Source organism: Manduca sexta, chromosome 23 (genome assembly GCF_014839805.1).
Source record: "Manduca sexta isolate Smith_Timp_Sample1 chromosome 23, JHU_Msex_v1.0, whole genome shotgun sequence".
In the NCBI taxonomy this organism is placed as follows: Eukaryota; Metazoa; Arthropoda; class Insecta; order Lepidoptera; family Sphingidae; genus Manduca; species Manduca sexta.
In genome coordinates this window covers 9,245,172-9,262,125 of record NC_051137.1, presented here as the reverse complement: position 1 = coordinate 9,262,125, position 16,954 = coordinate 9,245,172, and the positions used below count along the sequence as shown (strand labels likewise).

The following is a 16,954-nucleotide window of genomic DNA, read 5'->3' as shown; positions in this document are numbered from 1 at the left end:
CGGTGTTTGGCCTATTTCCCAGCTTCCAGACATCGATCGTCGGCTATAATGCGCGCGCGCTATACGTATGTCCTTGTGTGCCACGATTTTTCGTAGCTGTATCGATCAATGTAGCATTAAACAATGGAAAGTTAATAATACCTTTCTACCAATTTTGGATATTAAAAACCAATTTTGGACGTTAAAGAATGATAACGTTAAACGTTGTGTTTTGTTTAAATACCTTAGCGACATACTTACATACGATTTATTTACTTATTTTTATTGTTTAATGTATCCAGTCCTAAGCCTGGTAAAGTATGAAGGGATTATGGACGTAGTGTAAGTACTACATACTGCTTAGCGATGGCAATTAATGCTATTTCGAATTAATTTCATTAGCATGCAAATTTTCATGTCTTAGCACACTAAATAACCATGCTGATACTAATTGCTAATATGACGCATGAAATAAATTGAGTGAATTTTTATATAATTCGCAAATTGAAATGCACAATTAAGAATTTGCAATATGTGCCCAATCAACACACGAAGTTTCAATAACAGACTCATTTTTTTTTTATTTAACGACAATTTACTTTCTGTACATTTTATTCAAATATATAATAATTTTTATATTATAGAATATAGTAGAATGAGTAGTTATTATAAGTACCTAGTAAAATTATCAAGTTTTTCATAAAATTACTTTAATTGTCCTTTCAGGCATGAAAGATATTACTGTGTGCAATATTATCCTGACTATTCGGTAATTTTCTTAAAAATATAAACAAATGTGGTACTCCGCGCGACGCATCTTTTGCGCCTTTTTTCTCTCTCACTCCTGCACAAAAAACAGGCGGCATTAGCATTTAGCACGGAATTTATCATTATTCCTGCGGGCGCTATGGAGAGCGCGCATGCTTGCCCTGCTATTGAGAAACGCGCTAACACACAAATTAATTAGCACTTCACGAAATTTGGCAACTGTATTTAATTTGTGAAATGCTAAATGTGATTAAGCATGCCAACAATTAATGTCAGTACTAATTAACCCAACACTAAGACTGTCTATATACCCCACGAGCAATGGATATTCACTAGGTAATTATCTAGCGATTAAATTGTTATTAATATACAATGAATGCGCGCGCGAGCGTACGAGTTCCTTTCTTTATGAATGTCATGAAACATATGCGTAGAAATGCCACGACAGTACAATAAAAACTTGAAAAAATTTAATGTATTGAGTTATATCAAAACTCATAGAACCAACATTGCTGTTTATGATGTTACCTATCTAGTCCTGCGGTGGGTGGGTAGGTTGCCGGTGTTTTACAAATAACCTTGTATAAAGATGGTTGATATAAATTCTGAGTCTTATGAGTAAAAGTTGTACTTAAATACCTATATCATATAATTATACATGTAAAATGTTACTTTTATAATGTAGCGATCTAAAATAGCTATTTTTTAAACCTTTGTGGGAAAATTAGGTATAATAGTATTATAAATCAACGGTAAAACTAAAACCGAAAGTAGTAACACCGCCGTTGACAGAGGTGGCCTCGAAAAGATTAGGTAGTTCTTTGCGTCAGAATAGTGTACCAATAAATGATAAATGTGAATTTTAGTTATTGGTAATATTATATATTACATTAAGTTGATTATTGTTTTAAAGTATAAAACGCGCAATAATTAAAATAAGAATTAATGACGAATTTTGAGTAATATATATAATAATAGTACATTACGTAGATCAAATTTTTTATAATTTAACAAAGCGAGTTATGGCATTGCCATTACCTATACCTCCTTGTGCTAAACGGGATGGCCTCAGCGTTTTAGGTTGTGACCGGTTCGAATATGCAAGCACTATGGCTACAACTTTATTAGCACCGGTTAAAACTGAACGCGAGATCCTTGAACATTCTATGTCCGAAGATGATCCAAACGCTAATACTCAGCTTCCAAGCGAGGTTGGTAAACAACCCCGATGGGGTCCGCGACACCGAGGAGCCCAGGAACTAGCCGAATTATATAGTCCAGGTGAGTACTATGGACATGACATATTATTAGGAAAATACTATAAACAACATAACATATTATCAGTATTTTATATTATGACATAAATAACTAGAGCATACTTTATCATTTTGACAGGCAAAAGATTACAAGAATGGGTATGCGTGGTGGTTTGTTGCACATTATGTGCCAGTGCAGGCATCCTAATGGCCAGATACATCAGAGCTGATGCTTCATTGTTATTGGCGGCGATAGCTGGTGTCTTAACAGCAGATTTTGCTTCAGGAGTAGTGCACTGGGCTGCTGACACTTGGGGAGCAGTTGATCTACCTCTTATAGGCAAAGTAATGACAGATTATCACATACTTAGACTGTTTGTTTGTTCCATCCCAAAATGTCAGCTTTGCATCATCAAATGTATTTATTATACAAATTCATGCCTTGTCATTTTCTAAAATTTGCACTGACTATTACCTACTGCCTTTTTTCACACTGCAGGCTTGCATGTTGAACCTTTAGTTATAAAATTTCTTGAAACTAAGGGAATTTAGACATTACCTACATATGTTTATCTTATTGTTTGTCATGTGGTGATCAATGAGCTTGATAAAAATTTAGTATGACAATAATGTAGATAATATAGAAATCAAAATGTCTGAAGATGGATCACAATATTTGTTTATATTGCTTTTCATGATTCACTATATGTCTATATGATTATGTCTATAAATATATCAGTTATGGAGAAACAGCTGTAATTTTTTGTCAAATCTGTACTGTACAGTATGGTTGGTCAGTCACAACTGGCTTGAAGTTTGTCATGAGTATAATCATAAAGCTATTGTCACTGGAGATGAGCAGGTGGTGATAGATACAGAGGACATGTGTTGTGACTAACTTCAAACCACTCAAGACATGGGCAATTTTTTACCTCTCTCTTTGTTGGCATAGAGACAAAGATTGTGTATGATGGCAGAAGTGCATGAGTACTTTTTATGAGGAATAAGATTAATGTTGTTGCCCAGTCCTGGAGAATTATCAGGCAGATTTCTAGTTTGTTTTATTAAACCCCCAATACTCATGGACAAATACAATGGGGGGCAACTAATTAGTGACACTACTCATAAAATAGATATAAAATTTTATCTAAAGATGAGAAACTGATGAACTGTGGTGTGGGATTTTCTTGCTTGTATCGGCATACAACTCAAGTAATGCATTGTTTATGTCAGTAAATAAAAGACAGCTGCACAAAACTTATTTTGTAGATACTAAAATATAACTATGAAAGCATATTGTTTTCAGTGTACTCCCAGAGAACATTAGAAAGAAAAATTAAAAACATTAAATTAAAAGTTGTCCGAAGTCATCAGCCTTAAGTCCCCACTGAAGCGCCAACATTTAATTGTAGGCCACATATTCCCTATTTTGTTAATAAAGCTCTTAAAATGGGTCTCTCTATGTAATTTCGACTAACCTGTGTGGTTGGGTTTTATGAATTTTAATTTTTTGTCAATTTCTGTGGTAAAATGCATGTTTTAAAATATTGTACACCATCTTATAGGAAGGATTTTAAAAATATTAATCTACTATGTTCTGTCTATGACCAATCATATTGAAAAAGTATTTTGATGATTTTACACAAATTGTTATTGTTATTGTTGTATATATATATATATATATATATATATATATATAAGCTTTAACATAAATGTCCATTTGTTTATTTATTTATTTTGGGAAATATATGATAAATTAATTCTTATAGGCAACTTTTTTTACAACACATACATCTATATATTTCCATTTATAGCAACTTTCCATTATAATACATTAAAACTTGTCTAATTAAATGACGGCAGAAAAAAAATCTCACAAATAATTTGTTTTTATTTTAATTACTTACAAGAAGCCTTTTTTTTAATAACTCTATTAGTCAATCGATCGCGGCTATACCCACGTGAAAATTTTCTGGGATAAAATTCCCTCTACATATTTCCTGGAATAGAAAGTAGCCTAGTCAATCCTAAGTTATTTAACTATTTATATATCAATTGTCATCAAAATCCGTTATGTAGTTTTTTAGTTTATCGCTTTTAAACAGGCAATCAGATGTCGGGGAATTTGGTTTATAATATATTTTTAGACCTTTTTAAGAGGAACAAATCCGTCATACATATTTGTTGCGTAACTTTAACCATTTACGCCGCACACGCAACAAAAGCACTAAAAATAAATTAATTCTCCCCGTTTTTGCAACATTTTCACTCGATGTTCTGCTCCTATTGGCCATAGCGTGATGTTATATAAGCTATAGCCTTTGATATATGGGCTATCCAATACTAAACTAATTTTTCAATTTTAACCAGTAATTTCTGTGATTAGCGCGTTCAAACAAACACATAGATTTATAATATAATAGTATAGACAATGGATTAAACAGCATAAAATCACCATTGGACTATCACTGACATACGTTATAATATGTATTACATAACGTTTATATATTAGATCCTTACATATAAAATTGGCATTTTTTCGTACTGGCCACTTTGATCTGAAATATCTCCTCTTTAGTTTAAGAATTTCAAATTTATATTTATAAATGCATTTAATTGGTACATTTGAGACTGCCTCGGTGGCGTAGTTGTATTGCATGTCCGGTACAATAGCGCTCTGAGGTCCTGGGTTCGAATCCCGGGTCGGGCAAAGTGATATTTGGGTTTTTCTGCTCAGTATCAGCCCGGAGTCTGGAATTTGTGCCCGATATGGCGATAGGCTCGCCCCCTATCACATCATGGGACGGAACATACTTGGCGAAAAGTGGGTGCCCTAGTTGCGCCTCTGCATACCCCTTCGGGGATAAATGCGTGATGTTATGTATGTTATGTATTTGAGTTTCAAAAACAGTAATTTATTTGTTTTTTCCTGATTAGTTTTTTTTTTGGTATCTTTCATATCACAATTCACACAATGGAAAACATGAAATATTGTTATATTTACGAGTATGAGTATACCGTGGCACCCGTGCTGTAGAAACAGCTCGAAGAATTAACGATGTGTAAGGAACTGGTGTCGCAAATAAAAACAAGATACATTTTTGGTTCTAACGTTTTCGTTCTGGAAATTTCGATCTTCAGAACAGGCCCCGTGGACGGCCGGAGACCAAGGCGGAAAATTAGAAATAAAAGTCTATTGTTGAAGCGGATCCATCGCAAACGACTTCAGAATTAACTGCTGGCTTGGGTGTGAGTTATTAAATGTTATAATCCACTTGAAGCAAATCGGGAATCTATGAAGTGAGTGAATCAGACCAGCAAACTGGTGTCTAATGTTGCGTTACATTGTTCAACCAACAGAATTCTGAAGGGATTTTTAATCTCTGATGAAAAGTGGATTCGGTACAATAATCGCAAGCGTTCGTTGCAATGGCTGAATCCTGCATAACCAGCCAAATCCTGCCCTAAGCGAATATTGATTTAAAAAATACTTGTGAGTTTTTGATGGATTAGAACCGATGTCGATCACTACACCTCTCTAAAATCTGGCCACTCGATTACAGCAGATATCTGTTGTCAGTAACTGCAAACCATGATGAAGGAACTAGCTGCCAAACAACCGAGGCTGGTCAATAGCTCTAGGCCACTGCTGCTTCAGGACAATGCTAGACCACACTCTGCACAACAGACAGCCGCTAAACTAGAGGAGCTGCAATTGGAATGTCTGCAACATCCACCATACTCCCCGGATCTTACTCCAAGAGATTACCATTATTTCGTAATTTTGATATCTTTTTAGGAGGGAAAATGCGACTCCGATGTGCCAGTGCAAACCGCCTTAACAAGATGCATACTTTGATTAATTAATTATGTTTAAAAACCGACTTTGTATTCCTCCCGTACAAAACGCGAATTTCATATGTAAGGACTTAATATTTTGAATCTTATGATCCTAAACTAGAGTTAACTGCATCTCGGCCTTGTCCTCTTCAGAAACATGTTAGCATCTTCTAAGATAGCTCTAGCCCATTTTAAGCGGTTCTTTTTATTGTTGTCAGAGAGCTGTAGCTGCTTTTTGAGTGGATAGCCTTTTAGGACCGCTTCAGTAAATCGCTTTTTTATTATTCTAAAACTAATCGGTAGCAGTCTAAAATTTTCGGCCCATTTAAAAATTTGGCAATCTTTACCCGAATATTTCCATCAAATAACACGAAGATTTTTATTATTTTGTTATGTCAAACTCGTGTTGTTTTTTATATAATAAGAACCACTGCATAATAATTTGGGCACAGAAAGGGCAGGAAAAAGCTTTGTTGCTTTTTAATAAATACTAATAGGCCCAGCAGACGTTGTCCTGTCACAGACCACATCTTATGTAAACTACCTTTCATCTTTTAGGTATTGATAACAGCGCCACCTATTGGGTCCGAAATAGAAATAATTCAACCATTACAAAAAAAAACATTGGAATCGGTTGGGGAATTTTGGAAATTAGCGTGTACTATTAAATATTTTGTTATAAAAATATCAACTAAATTTCCAGAGCCAAGCCAACGTTTCCAGTCTTTACCTGATGATTTTTGGAAAATTATTGTTTGATATAAACTTTATCGTGATGATTAGGAACACTTCACTAAAAGATGGTTTCTCGACCGGCTTGACAGGTTGATCAGACAAGCCGGTCGAAGTTTTTTCAAGTGTTGGTTCTACAGACATGTGGCAACTGATTTTTATTTATATACTTAGACATTACATATTTTATTCTTGATTATTAAAATTTTATTGATTAAAATAAAATTTATAAAAAAACGGTTTATTTAACTTATTCACATGAAAATAAAGTACCTAGGTTTTGATTAAAATAACATAACTCAAGTACTTACATCCGCATCCGAGAATGTCTTAAATTCTGCATCCGCACCATCCCTGTAGTTGTAATAGGGGTTTAATAATCAAGTAGTTATTGTAGTTAATCTTCATTAAAAATCTTCCTTGGTGGCTTATAATAATAAATGTAGGTTCATACATGCATACCTAAATAATACAGAAGCTCAAAGAATGAGGTCCACTCCGCACACTCCGACAAAACATGATGTACGTCATCTCTTAATCCACAGAGCAATTCGGGGAGTCTGACGCCCGCACTTATGCGGGCTTATGCTTGAACATATTTGTCGGAATGTGCCCAGAGCGGAGTCTCATTACTGCCACTAGCTCTTGTCTGCTCAAAACACAATCGGTAATCCTTGAAGAAATCTTATCTTTATAATCAAACTAGCTGACCCGACAGACGTCCCGTCTTAACTATGAATTTGCATCGCACCTTCTCTCAATCGCTGACAGTTATTTCAAACAATTGACAGTTATATAAAATTAATATTTTCGTTAAGTTTTCCTAAATTTTCTAATTTTCCGCGTAATTGCTTCTTTCATAAGAACCTTCTCCTGACAATAATAAACACAAAAAAATAGTGAAATCGGTCCAGCCGTTCACGCGTGATGGCGTGACCAAGGGAAATAGGGATTCATTTTTATATTTATAGTTTATTACTTATCAACATATTTTTATATAAGTAGATTTAAATAAATCCCTTCCCATTTCTTAAACATATGATATAAACCAGAAACCCCTTAAACGAAAATATACACTTCGGGCTTGATTTTTCAATATTTAGTAAAAGTTATCGCACAAAAGTATACTTTATAATTTTCTTGTATAAAAGACTATCAACACTATCCAAGTTAATACTCAACACTCATACCTTTCCTGACAATTGAAGAATCGACTCTTAAAATATTATGCTTAGATAATAATAACATTGTTTTTGCACTTGATGTACCTTGTAATGTAAATTCATATTTTAGGTACAAACAATTTCTATCTTTTAATTTTAAATCATTTTATTTTACAATATTAATATTTTTTAAGAGATACCTTTTTACATTTTGAAGTAATTGATTTATCCGATGTTTTACACTTTATAGTATATAATTATTGATATAATGGTTGCCTATGTAGCGGTTATATTCTGCGTGCGCGGACCACTGTCGATCAGAGGTCCTGGGTTCAAATCCCGGGTCGGGCAAAGTTGTATTATGTTTTTCTCTATATTAGAGTAAAGTTTGAAACAAATTCCGCTTATGATGACAGGCTCGTCCGGTACCACATTATGGAACGGAACACATAATATGGCGACAAGTGAGTGCCCTAGTAGCACCTCTGCCTACCCTTTCAGGGATAAATGTGTGTTTTGTTTTGCTTTCGATAAAATTGCAAGTGTATTCCTACCTAGGACTTACTGTATAGTCGTTATTTAAAGTTTATACTATTAGGTATTATAACCCCATCAAAAATCAACACAGTAATATTATCCAAATTAAGCGATTACAACAATAATAGTATTTTTTTATTATCTTGACAGTCCCACGTGTGTAATTGCGCATTGTTATCTAAATATACAACTTTATAAATTCCACGTTAAAGATTCTTGTACCAGTGTAACTCAAGGGCATAGATATGTTTCCATTTTGTAATATTACTCTACTTTTACATTACAGAATTTCCTGAGACCATTCCGAGAGCATCACATTGATCCTACATCAATAACTCGTCACGATTTCATTGAAACAAATGGGGATAATTTTGCTATTACAATACCAGTACTCGCACGAATTGTCTGGCAATTAGTCACTTACGAAAATCAAAAAGTTGAAGATCAGTTTCATTGGATTGCCTACTGGTACTTGTGTTGTATCTTCGTAGCGATGACCAATCAGGTATAACCTTTTCAAAATTTATTTTCTTGTTAGCCACGTAAAGGACACAGCGTCATTGTTATATTTTTATTTTATTATTTTTGTTAGCATGCATAAACCTCTATCGTCCAAGATCATTCTTATTCCAGAACTAGGGATCATGGAAGCGCTGCCGGCCTTTTGTTTTTCTATAATTATGTTTTAAATTTTTTTTAGATACACAAATGGTCACATACTTACTTTGGATTGCCGACATGGGTTGTGTGGCTGCAGGAGTGGCACATAGTGTTGCCGCGCCGCCACCACAGAATTCATCACGTCGCGCCGCACGAGACTTACTTTTGCATCACCACTGGATGGCTCAACTGGCCTTTAGAAAAGCTACACTTTTGGTCCACGTTGGAAGCTATCATTGAAGCGTTGACTGGGTGTAAACCCCGAGCTGATGATATGAAGTGGGCACAGAAACGTTCCTAGAAAATAACTGTCCGTCAGGTTTTTTACTTACACTCGTCCACATCAACCAAATCAATTAAAAAATGTAGGTTAAATATTTTGCTATATTGCTTGAATCACACGCCAAGCACTTGACGGTTGTTCGTCCGCTACTTAGAACGGGTTAGTTATTGATTTTCGTAGCAAGATTATCATATTATTTATGTATCATATATTTTTTATTGGTGTAAACTCGCAACCTTCTGTAGAGTTGAACTACAGACTAGTCGGAATAATCTACATGCAGCATTAATTTACGTGTTACAAAATCATTAACGTAGGTTATTGTTGTGTTTAAATTAATTTGTGTGTATGGAAATTTGAAAAGCGCGACACCCTTAAAGATATTTGGAACTAAAATACGGCAGCATCAACATAATGCGCATGTAACTACAAAAAGTAAATTACGTAACCCTGGTAACGGTAACATTAAAATGTATGGGAATCAGCAGGACGGAATTCATTTTTTGATATATATGATTGTCAAACAATTATCGAACAAATACGGAAAGGTCAAGTTACTTGATATGAATAGTATACGATAATGCGTTTATTTTCCCTAGGAAAACTGATATGGGCTCATCGTGAAGTTTTTATTGTGTTGTATTTGGCACTACTTTACCTTAAATTGTTAGTCATTGAATGTAAAATTGGTTAGAACTATTATTACTTTCTTTTTATTTGAAGTAACTACACCATTAATGAGTAGTCACCGGACTACTTAGTTAGCTACTGAAAATTGAAATTTAGCGAAGAAGCTCGAAAACATACATGGTATATTATAGCAGATGTAAAATATCCATAATAAAATAATGCTTTTCAATATATTTTTTCATTACCAATGTAGTTACGGGTAAAACCAGTGCAATAAATATTTGTATTGTGTTCAGCACTTTTTAATGAAATAAATAGTAAAAAAATCATTTTTAAAAACAAGTTATGATATAAATCTCTAATAAGGAAAAAATTTACTTTAAATTAAATCAAACTTTGTGTAGAGATTAAAGCTTGTCGCGAAATTTACTTTTGTCAAGAGTCAAGACCCGGTATCATGATTATTTTTCACAGACAGAAAGCATTTAAATATAAGTTTGTTTTTTTAAATATTTTTTGCTATTCATTAATTTATTATTTTTTAGTTATTGTAATTCAGATTTAAACTGACAATTCGACCTAAAATCATCATCCGCGCTTCTAAAAATCCCGGGATAGCAAAATTTGAGACCGATTGGACTAACAAAGTTTTTGGGCTCCATCTTGTATACGCCATCTTGAAATATTTTAACTCCAACAGTTGAATCTTGTGGGTACCTACAAAAATTGATTGAGTATCACCAAATACAAAATTATGACTCTTTAAAATTGATATTTATAACAACTTTACTTTGTGGGTTCGGGGCGAATTGAATTGTAAAAGCGCGTGTGATTGACGACTAAGGATTTATTATTATTTGACACATAATCAATAATATACACAACTACACAATATAAACGCAAATACATTTAGGGACTAAAGACGGTATCGCGACGGAGCTCGGGTGATGCGTGTACGCGTGTGGCGAGGGCCGACAACGGACTGGCGACGCGTCCCCGAGCCGCTACGTGGCTGTCCATTGGCCGAGCGGTAACGCGAGGCCGTTGTTAAACGCTCCGCGCATGCGCGCTACTCGCTCGGCGCGTTTTAAAATTCGGACACGTTATATCCTCCCCTCCGAGTCACTACAACGACCCGTTGGTGACTCGGCAACAACAACATGACGTGGCCGTCCGCGAGGGCGCCGAGGCTGTACTGGGGCTGAGACCTGACCAGACTCACTATTATACGGCTTCAAATCAGAAGCATGAAACTTTCCTAAAATTTGGGCATCTAAGTCACTGACTTCGTAAGTAGTAGGACTAACAACTTTACTTATTCGATAAGGTCCATCACGTTTGGGCATAAATTTTCTGGTCCTACCTTTGGATGCATCACTGAGTAGATGAGTAGATACAAGTACTAAATCACCTACATGGTACTGTGTAGTCTGTCGCGTCTTATCAGCATACTTTTTCCCTATCATCTTGACGAAACTCAGCCCTATCTCTAATAACATCCCAGTTATCTATGAACCTACGAAGGTATGGGGTGATCTGAGGGAGGAAATTCTCTTTATCTAATATGGCTCTTAAATCACACTGCGCATCAAATGGGGTTCTCATTTCTCTGGCGAACATAACGTGCGCGGGACTGGATCCTAGGGTGGAACACAGGGCACTATTCATAGCAAATCGTATTGAAGGCAAAAATTCTGGCCATCGGCGGTGCTCATTTCTCACTAGGATCGAGAGCTGTGTCCGTAAATCCCGATTCTTTCTCTCTGCAGGATTTGCCTCAGGGTGATATAAAGGAATAAGATTTTGTTTGATGCCAAGTATGAACATGCATTGTTGCATGGTGGCTGAGATAAATTGGACACCATTGTCTGATATGACTCGGCGCGGGAATCCATATCTAAGAAAATATTCACTAATAAGCACGGATGCACATATCTCTGCAGTCGCTTCTTTCAAGGCAAATAATTCGACCCACCTGGTGGCCGTATCTTCGACTAATAATACCCATTTCTCACCATGTTCGCCGTCTGGCAAAGGCCCAAAAGATCGATGGCGAGTACTTCTCCGCGCTGATGAAGGACTGGTGTCTGTAGGAGTCCAGCGGGCTTCTGATTCGATGCCTTGTATCGCTGACACTCTTCACAATTCTTTAGATAATCCGTAATATACTTACGCATCCCCACAAAATAATAATTTCGGCTGATGCGATTAAAAGTCCGTTCTACACCTTGGTGTCCGGCTGTGGGGGCATCGTGAAATTCCTTTAGGATCTTTTCACGCATAGTAACTGGCACGACGAGCTGTGGCTGTTCACTATCTGAATCTGGAAGATAACGGTAGAGAACTCCTTGGTTCATGATGTAACCTCTATCTAGCCATTGAACGTTGACTGGCCCGGAGTCTTCAAGACTGTTAATAATTTTGGCAACCTCGGGATCTTTCTAGCTGCTCCTTACGGAGTTCAGCGGCGCTTGCCCGTGGTAAATCAACGTTAACACTGCAGACATCACAACCTTCTTGGTTGGTGTCGTCGCACTGAGGACGGCTTAAGGCGTCAGCCACAACGTTAGCTTTTCCGGGAGTATATTCGAAACGAATATCAAAGGCTTGAAGCTTCATAGCCCATCTAATGAGACGCCCGCTTGGCGTTTTGAGGGTTAAAAGCCATTTTAGCGGCTGGTGATCACTTTTGACCACGACTGGATGTCCATCCAGATAACCCCGAAATTTATCTGTGGCCCAAACAACTGCTAAAGCTTCCTTCTCGGTCGTGCTATAATTTCTTTCCGCTGACGTCAACAGACGGCTGGCATACTCAATAGGCCGTTCTTCGGGCCCTTCGCCCTGAAGCAAAACAGCTCCTAAAGCGTAGTTGCTGGCGTCTGTGCGTAATACAAAGGCCTTAGTATAATCAGCCTGAACTAATATAGGCGCGGAAGTTAACATGTTCTTCAGGGACTGGAATGCTTCCTCTTGGGGATGTTCCCATATCCACGGTTCGTTCTTACGAGTAAGCTTGGTTAAGGGTTGACTTACTTGGGAAAAATTCGGAACGAACTTCCTGAACCAGGAGCATGTTTGTAAAAATGATTTTAAATGTTTTAAGTTCTTAGGACTGGCCATCTGCAGGACTGCGTCGATCTTTGCAGGATCCGGCTTAATGCCTTCAGGAGTTATCACATGTCCCAGGTAATTGATCGTTGGTCGTGCAAAGAAACATTTTGCACGATTTGCACGAAGGCCGAATAGACGCAACCGGTCAAATACTTTTTGTAAGTCTTCTAGATGGCTAGAAAAATCCTCTGAAATGATTAGCAGATCATCTAAATATGCTAGCAAAACAACGCCCTGCAAACTAGCGCCAGAACGAAAACGATCAATCAAACGTTGAAAGGTCGAGGGCGCATTCTTTAAGCCAAAAGGCATACGTGTGAAGCGGTATGTCCCAAATGGAGTTACAAACGCGGTTTTATCACGATCAGCTGGGCGAACTTGAACCTGCCAATATCCCGCTTTCAAATCAATTGAGGACATGAAACAATGACGCTTCGTAAGCTGCAGCAGCTCATCTATGAGCGGAAGCGGATAACTATCCGTCTTCGTCAGAGCGTTTAACTTGCGATAATCTACGCAAAATCGGATACTATTGTCCTTTTTGGGAACTAATACGGCAGGAGAGGTCCATGCAGACTCGCATTCCTCAATTATACCGTCTTCCAGCATTTTATCAATTTCGATTTTCATCAACTGCTTCTTTGCAGGAGTGAGGCGATATGGAGGTACTGATATAGGCGGATGATCCCCAGTGTCGATATGGTGTTCGGCATACGGAGTGGGAGCTCCCCTGGTCCGAAGACTTCTTCATTATCGCCTAAAAGTGAAGCTAGCCTCTCACGTTCGGGAGGATTAAGCATGGTTCCCTCGTCTTCTCTTAGGAACTCAGCAGCAGAACAAGACGCAAGGCTGTTAGAATACTCATATTCTAATGGATATACTTTTCCAGAACCATAAAAGCGCCATGTGGAAGTAGCAAAATTAATTTCCAATCCAGCTGCTGTTAAAAATCTATACCTAACAGTGTATCATTGTCCATCGCATCGGGAAAAACAAAAAATTCTACATGAACACTCCTACCTTGAATCTTGACTTCAAGCGTCGTTGACAGCATCTGGCGTGTTAGCGCGGAACCGTCGGCGAGCTTAACACGCATTGGGCTTGGTTTGAAGAGTTGATTATGCTGTTTCAGTAGGGCGTAGAGTGTGGTTCCGGCAATAGATCCTTTAGACGCGGTATCGATTAAGCCCATTCCTTTAATACCTAAAATCTCGATACCTAAAATAGGTCGCCGTAATGTACCCTCATGGCGAGAATTTACTGATGAGAAGGTAACGAACCTCTCATTATTGCGTTTCGAAGCCGGACCACTTAAATTATTCATTTTCAGATTGTTTCCTGGTAAATTCTTAGTGACCCTGTTCAGTAAACCGGTTTTCGAAATTTGTCCCGAAAAATTCATGGTCACCCTACTTCGTGAGCCCATTTTCGGAATTTGTCCCGGAAAATTTATGGTCACCCTACTTTGTGATGGACACTGTTGAAACCTAACATTTTTGATAACGCGATGTCTACTATGCAATATAGGTAAATCACAATACTTATGCAAACCATTATTTACGATACACTTATTATAGTTAGGTTCCCTAGGAAGCAATAACTCACGTTTACTAGGTACACGAGTGCGATTAAAAGACTCCCCTGAATTACAGGACGAGATGGCACATTCATAATACTTTTATGCTTAACTTGTTTATAGGGAACATTCATATTACGTTTACAAACAAAATTACTATCGGGGGGTGTACTTTCGTTATTATACGAACTATTAATAAGACTAGGTTCTGTAGTGGTGAGTCCTGTGTTTACATTAGCACAGTTTGAACTTGCAAAGTTAACACTACAATTACGAGAACATGAGTCAGGTACAACCCCAGTACAAACCATAGGATAGGTATCAAAATTACTTACGTGCGCGGACGCCTTACCAGCAGCCGTTGCAGGAGGGGTCGGATATTTTCGCGGTTTCGAGCTCGACATCGGAATAAAATCAATCGCGCTAAAATTTGAATTACACTTAGAACAATTAGGACGAATCACTCCGCTCTCGCCGCATCCATAACACGATATAATATTATTATTCTTATTGTTTATATTACTATCACGAGCACGATCTACACTTTGTAATAATTTACGACACTGTTGACGTGTATGTCCATAGTTTTACAATAAACACAATACGACGCTTTCCTCATCGGAGTAGCGTTGGAGTCGATGCTTGGTATATGATGACGCGAAGAACCCTCTGCTGTCGAAGACTGACGGTTGTAAGAAGCTCGTTGCGTTGACGGCCGCATCGTCGCGGTCGTCGCAGGCGTCGGCGATATAGCGCGGGCGCGCGTAACAACGGCGGCACCCTTTGAGGTGTCGGCGCGCGTAACAGCGGCGGCATTCTTTGAAGTGTCGGCGCGCGCCTTTTGTGAATCCGCTGTGGCTTCCTCGATGCTTCGAGCTTTGTGAAGGAAGTCATTAAAATTAGAGAACTCTTCTCTTCGAAGTCGTTTACGTATGTTATAATTAAGGAGTCCGTAGATCATATCCAACTGGACTTTTTCAGTGAGGTCCCCGCTGGGTAGACGTGCTAAATGGGCGCGCGCTTTAGCCACGAAAATATCTGTTTTCTCTTGAAGCCCTTGTGGGTTGGAGAAGAGTTCCACGTATATACGATGTGGCGGTCGGCTATCTCCGAAAGCGCTGCGCAAGCATTGAAGTGCGCTATCCCAAGTGGTGATGGTCTGTTTTACTCCTTGCCACCACGTGGCTGCTTCGTGAGTAAGCAGCATTGATAGCCCACGTAGAGCGTTAGTGTCGCTAACGTTGGCACAGTCTTTAAACGCTTCCACTGCATCAATAAAACCATCGAGTGACTCCGATGTCGCTCCGCTGTAACGAGCCTTACACGTTGCGAAGTTGCCTGGTGCAGGTTGAGCAGAGGACGTAGGTGTGGCCGGCGCGGGTGAAACACACGCGGGCGAACAAGATGGCTGACGGGCATCTAGAACTTTATCAAGCAGGCGTTCGAAATGTTCCGCTTGCGCTTGCTGCAAGGATGTCATCATAGAGGCGATATCGCTCGCCGTGATGCACGCCGAACCTTCAGTCACGGACACGCGGCGCCGCTCCGTTGACCTTGGCGTCGCCATTTCTTCTTGTTCCAAGTCGAAGTACTCGGTTTGACGTCGTTTGTTCCGTGCCGTACGTGGCATTTTGGAACGATCACGTAACAGTTAGTTAGCACTTATTCACAAAACTTATTCGGCCCCACGTTGGGCGCCAGTTTTATAACAACTTTACTTTGTGGGTTCGGGGCGAATTGAATTGTAAAAGCGCGTGTGATTGACGACTAAGGATTTATTATTATTTGACACATAATCAATAATATACACAACTACACAATATAAACGCAAATACATTTAGGGACTAAAGACGGTATCGCGACGGAGCTCGGGTGATGCGTGTACGCGTGTGGCGAGGGCCGACAACGGACTGGCGACGCGTCCCCGAGCCGCTACGTGGCTGTCCATTGGCCGAGCGGTAACGCGAGGCCGTTGTTAAAACGCTCCGCGCATGCGCGCTACTCGCTCGGCGCGTTTTAAAATTCGGACACGTTATATATTTTATTTTCCACAGCATTTTGTTTTCCACCATTTGGTTTTTTTCACCACCACTAGAATTTACTTAGGATTATAAGTTCATTAGTTTTTTTAGTTTAGTTCATTAGTTAGTTAATCATTTTTGAGACCATATACTTAAGTCTTAAAATTTAGCCGGCTAGTATGACGACATCTCCTCGAAGGTTTGAATGCAGACCTCACTTAATTCATATTTTTCTTAGCGAATCCTTTAATTTGACACCCTTATTATAGGAGTGCGTATCCTATATTATAGGAGTCTGCTATCTTGGACCGTCTGCCATATTGGATTTAGAATGACGTCACTTAGCTTATCATGCACTGTCAACCAAACTAATCTTGTATGCAAAATTTTATCTC

At 38.3% G+C, this 16,954-nt stretch overlaps 2 protein-coding genes across 2 annotated transcripts; one reads left to right on the top strand and one right to left on the bottom strand.

Moving 5' to 3' along the window:
- The first annotated feature begins 1,534 nt into the window (after positions 1 to 1,534).
- LOC115440982 (plasmanylethanolamine desaturase) lies at positions 1,535 to 10,077 on the top strand. The gene is made up of 4 exons (XM_030165527.2): positions 1,535 to 2,028; positions 2,143 to 2,348; positions 8,562 to 8,780; positions 8,976 to 10,077. Exons 1-4 carry the CDS (start codon positions 1,770 to 1,772, stop codon positions 9,234 to 9,236), a joined length of 945 nt encoding a protein of 314 aa, XP_030021387.1. The 5' UTR covers positions 1,535 to 1,769; the 3' UTR covers positions 9,237 to 10,077.
- A 4,776-nt stretch (positions 10,078 to 14,853) lies between these two features.
- Positions 14,854 to 16,681, bottom strand: LOC119190243 (activity-regulated cytoskeleton associated protein 1-like). Its single transcript, XM_037441674.1, has one exon. It carries the CDS (start codon positions 16,166 to 16,168, stop codon positions 15,077 to 15,079), a length of 1,092 nt encoding a protein of 363 aa, XP_037297571.1. The 5' UTR covers positions 16,169 to 16,681; the 3' UTR covers positions 14,854 to 15,076.
- Between the last annotated feature and the right edge of the window lie 273 nt (positions 16,682 to 16,954).

What these genes read in the sequence shown, in the direction of transcription:
- LOC115440982 (XM_030165527.2), top strand. Translation starts at nt 1,770, where the DNA reads ATGGCATTGCCATTACCTATACCTCCTTGTGCTAAACGGGATGGCCTC. An exon ending in AGCCGAATTATATAGTCCAG is followed by an intron (nt 2,029 to 2,142) that starts GTGAGTACTATG and finishes TCATTTTGACAG; the next exon opens with GCAAAAGATTACAAGAATGG. An exon ending in ATCTACCTCTTATAGGCAAA is followed by an intron (nt 2,349 to 8,561) that starts GTAATGACAGAT and finishes TTTACATTACAG; the next exon opens with AATTTCCTGAGACCATTCCG.
- LOC119190243 (XM_037441674.1), bottom strand. Translation starts at nt 16,168, where the DNA reads ATGCCACGTACGGCACGGAACAAACGACGTCAAACCGAGTACTTCGAC.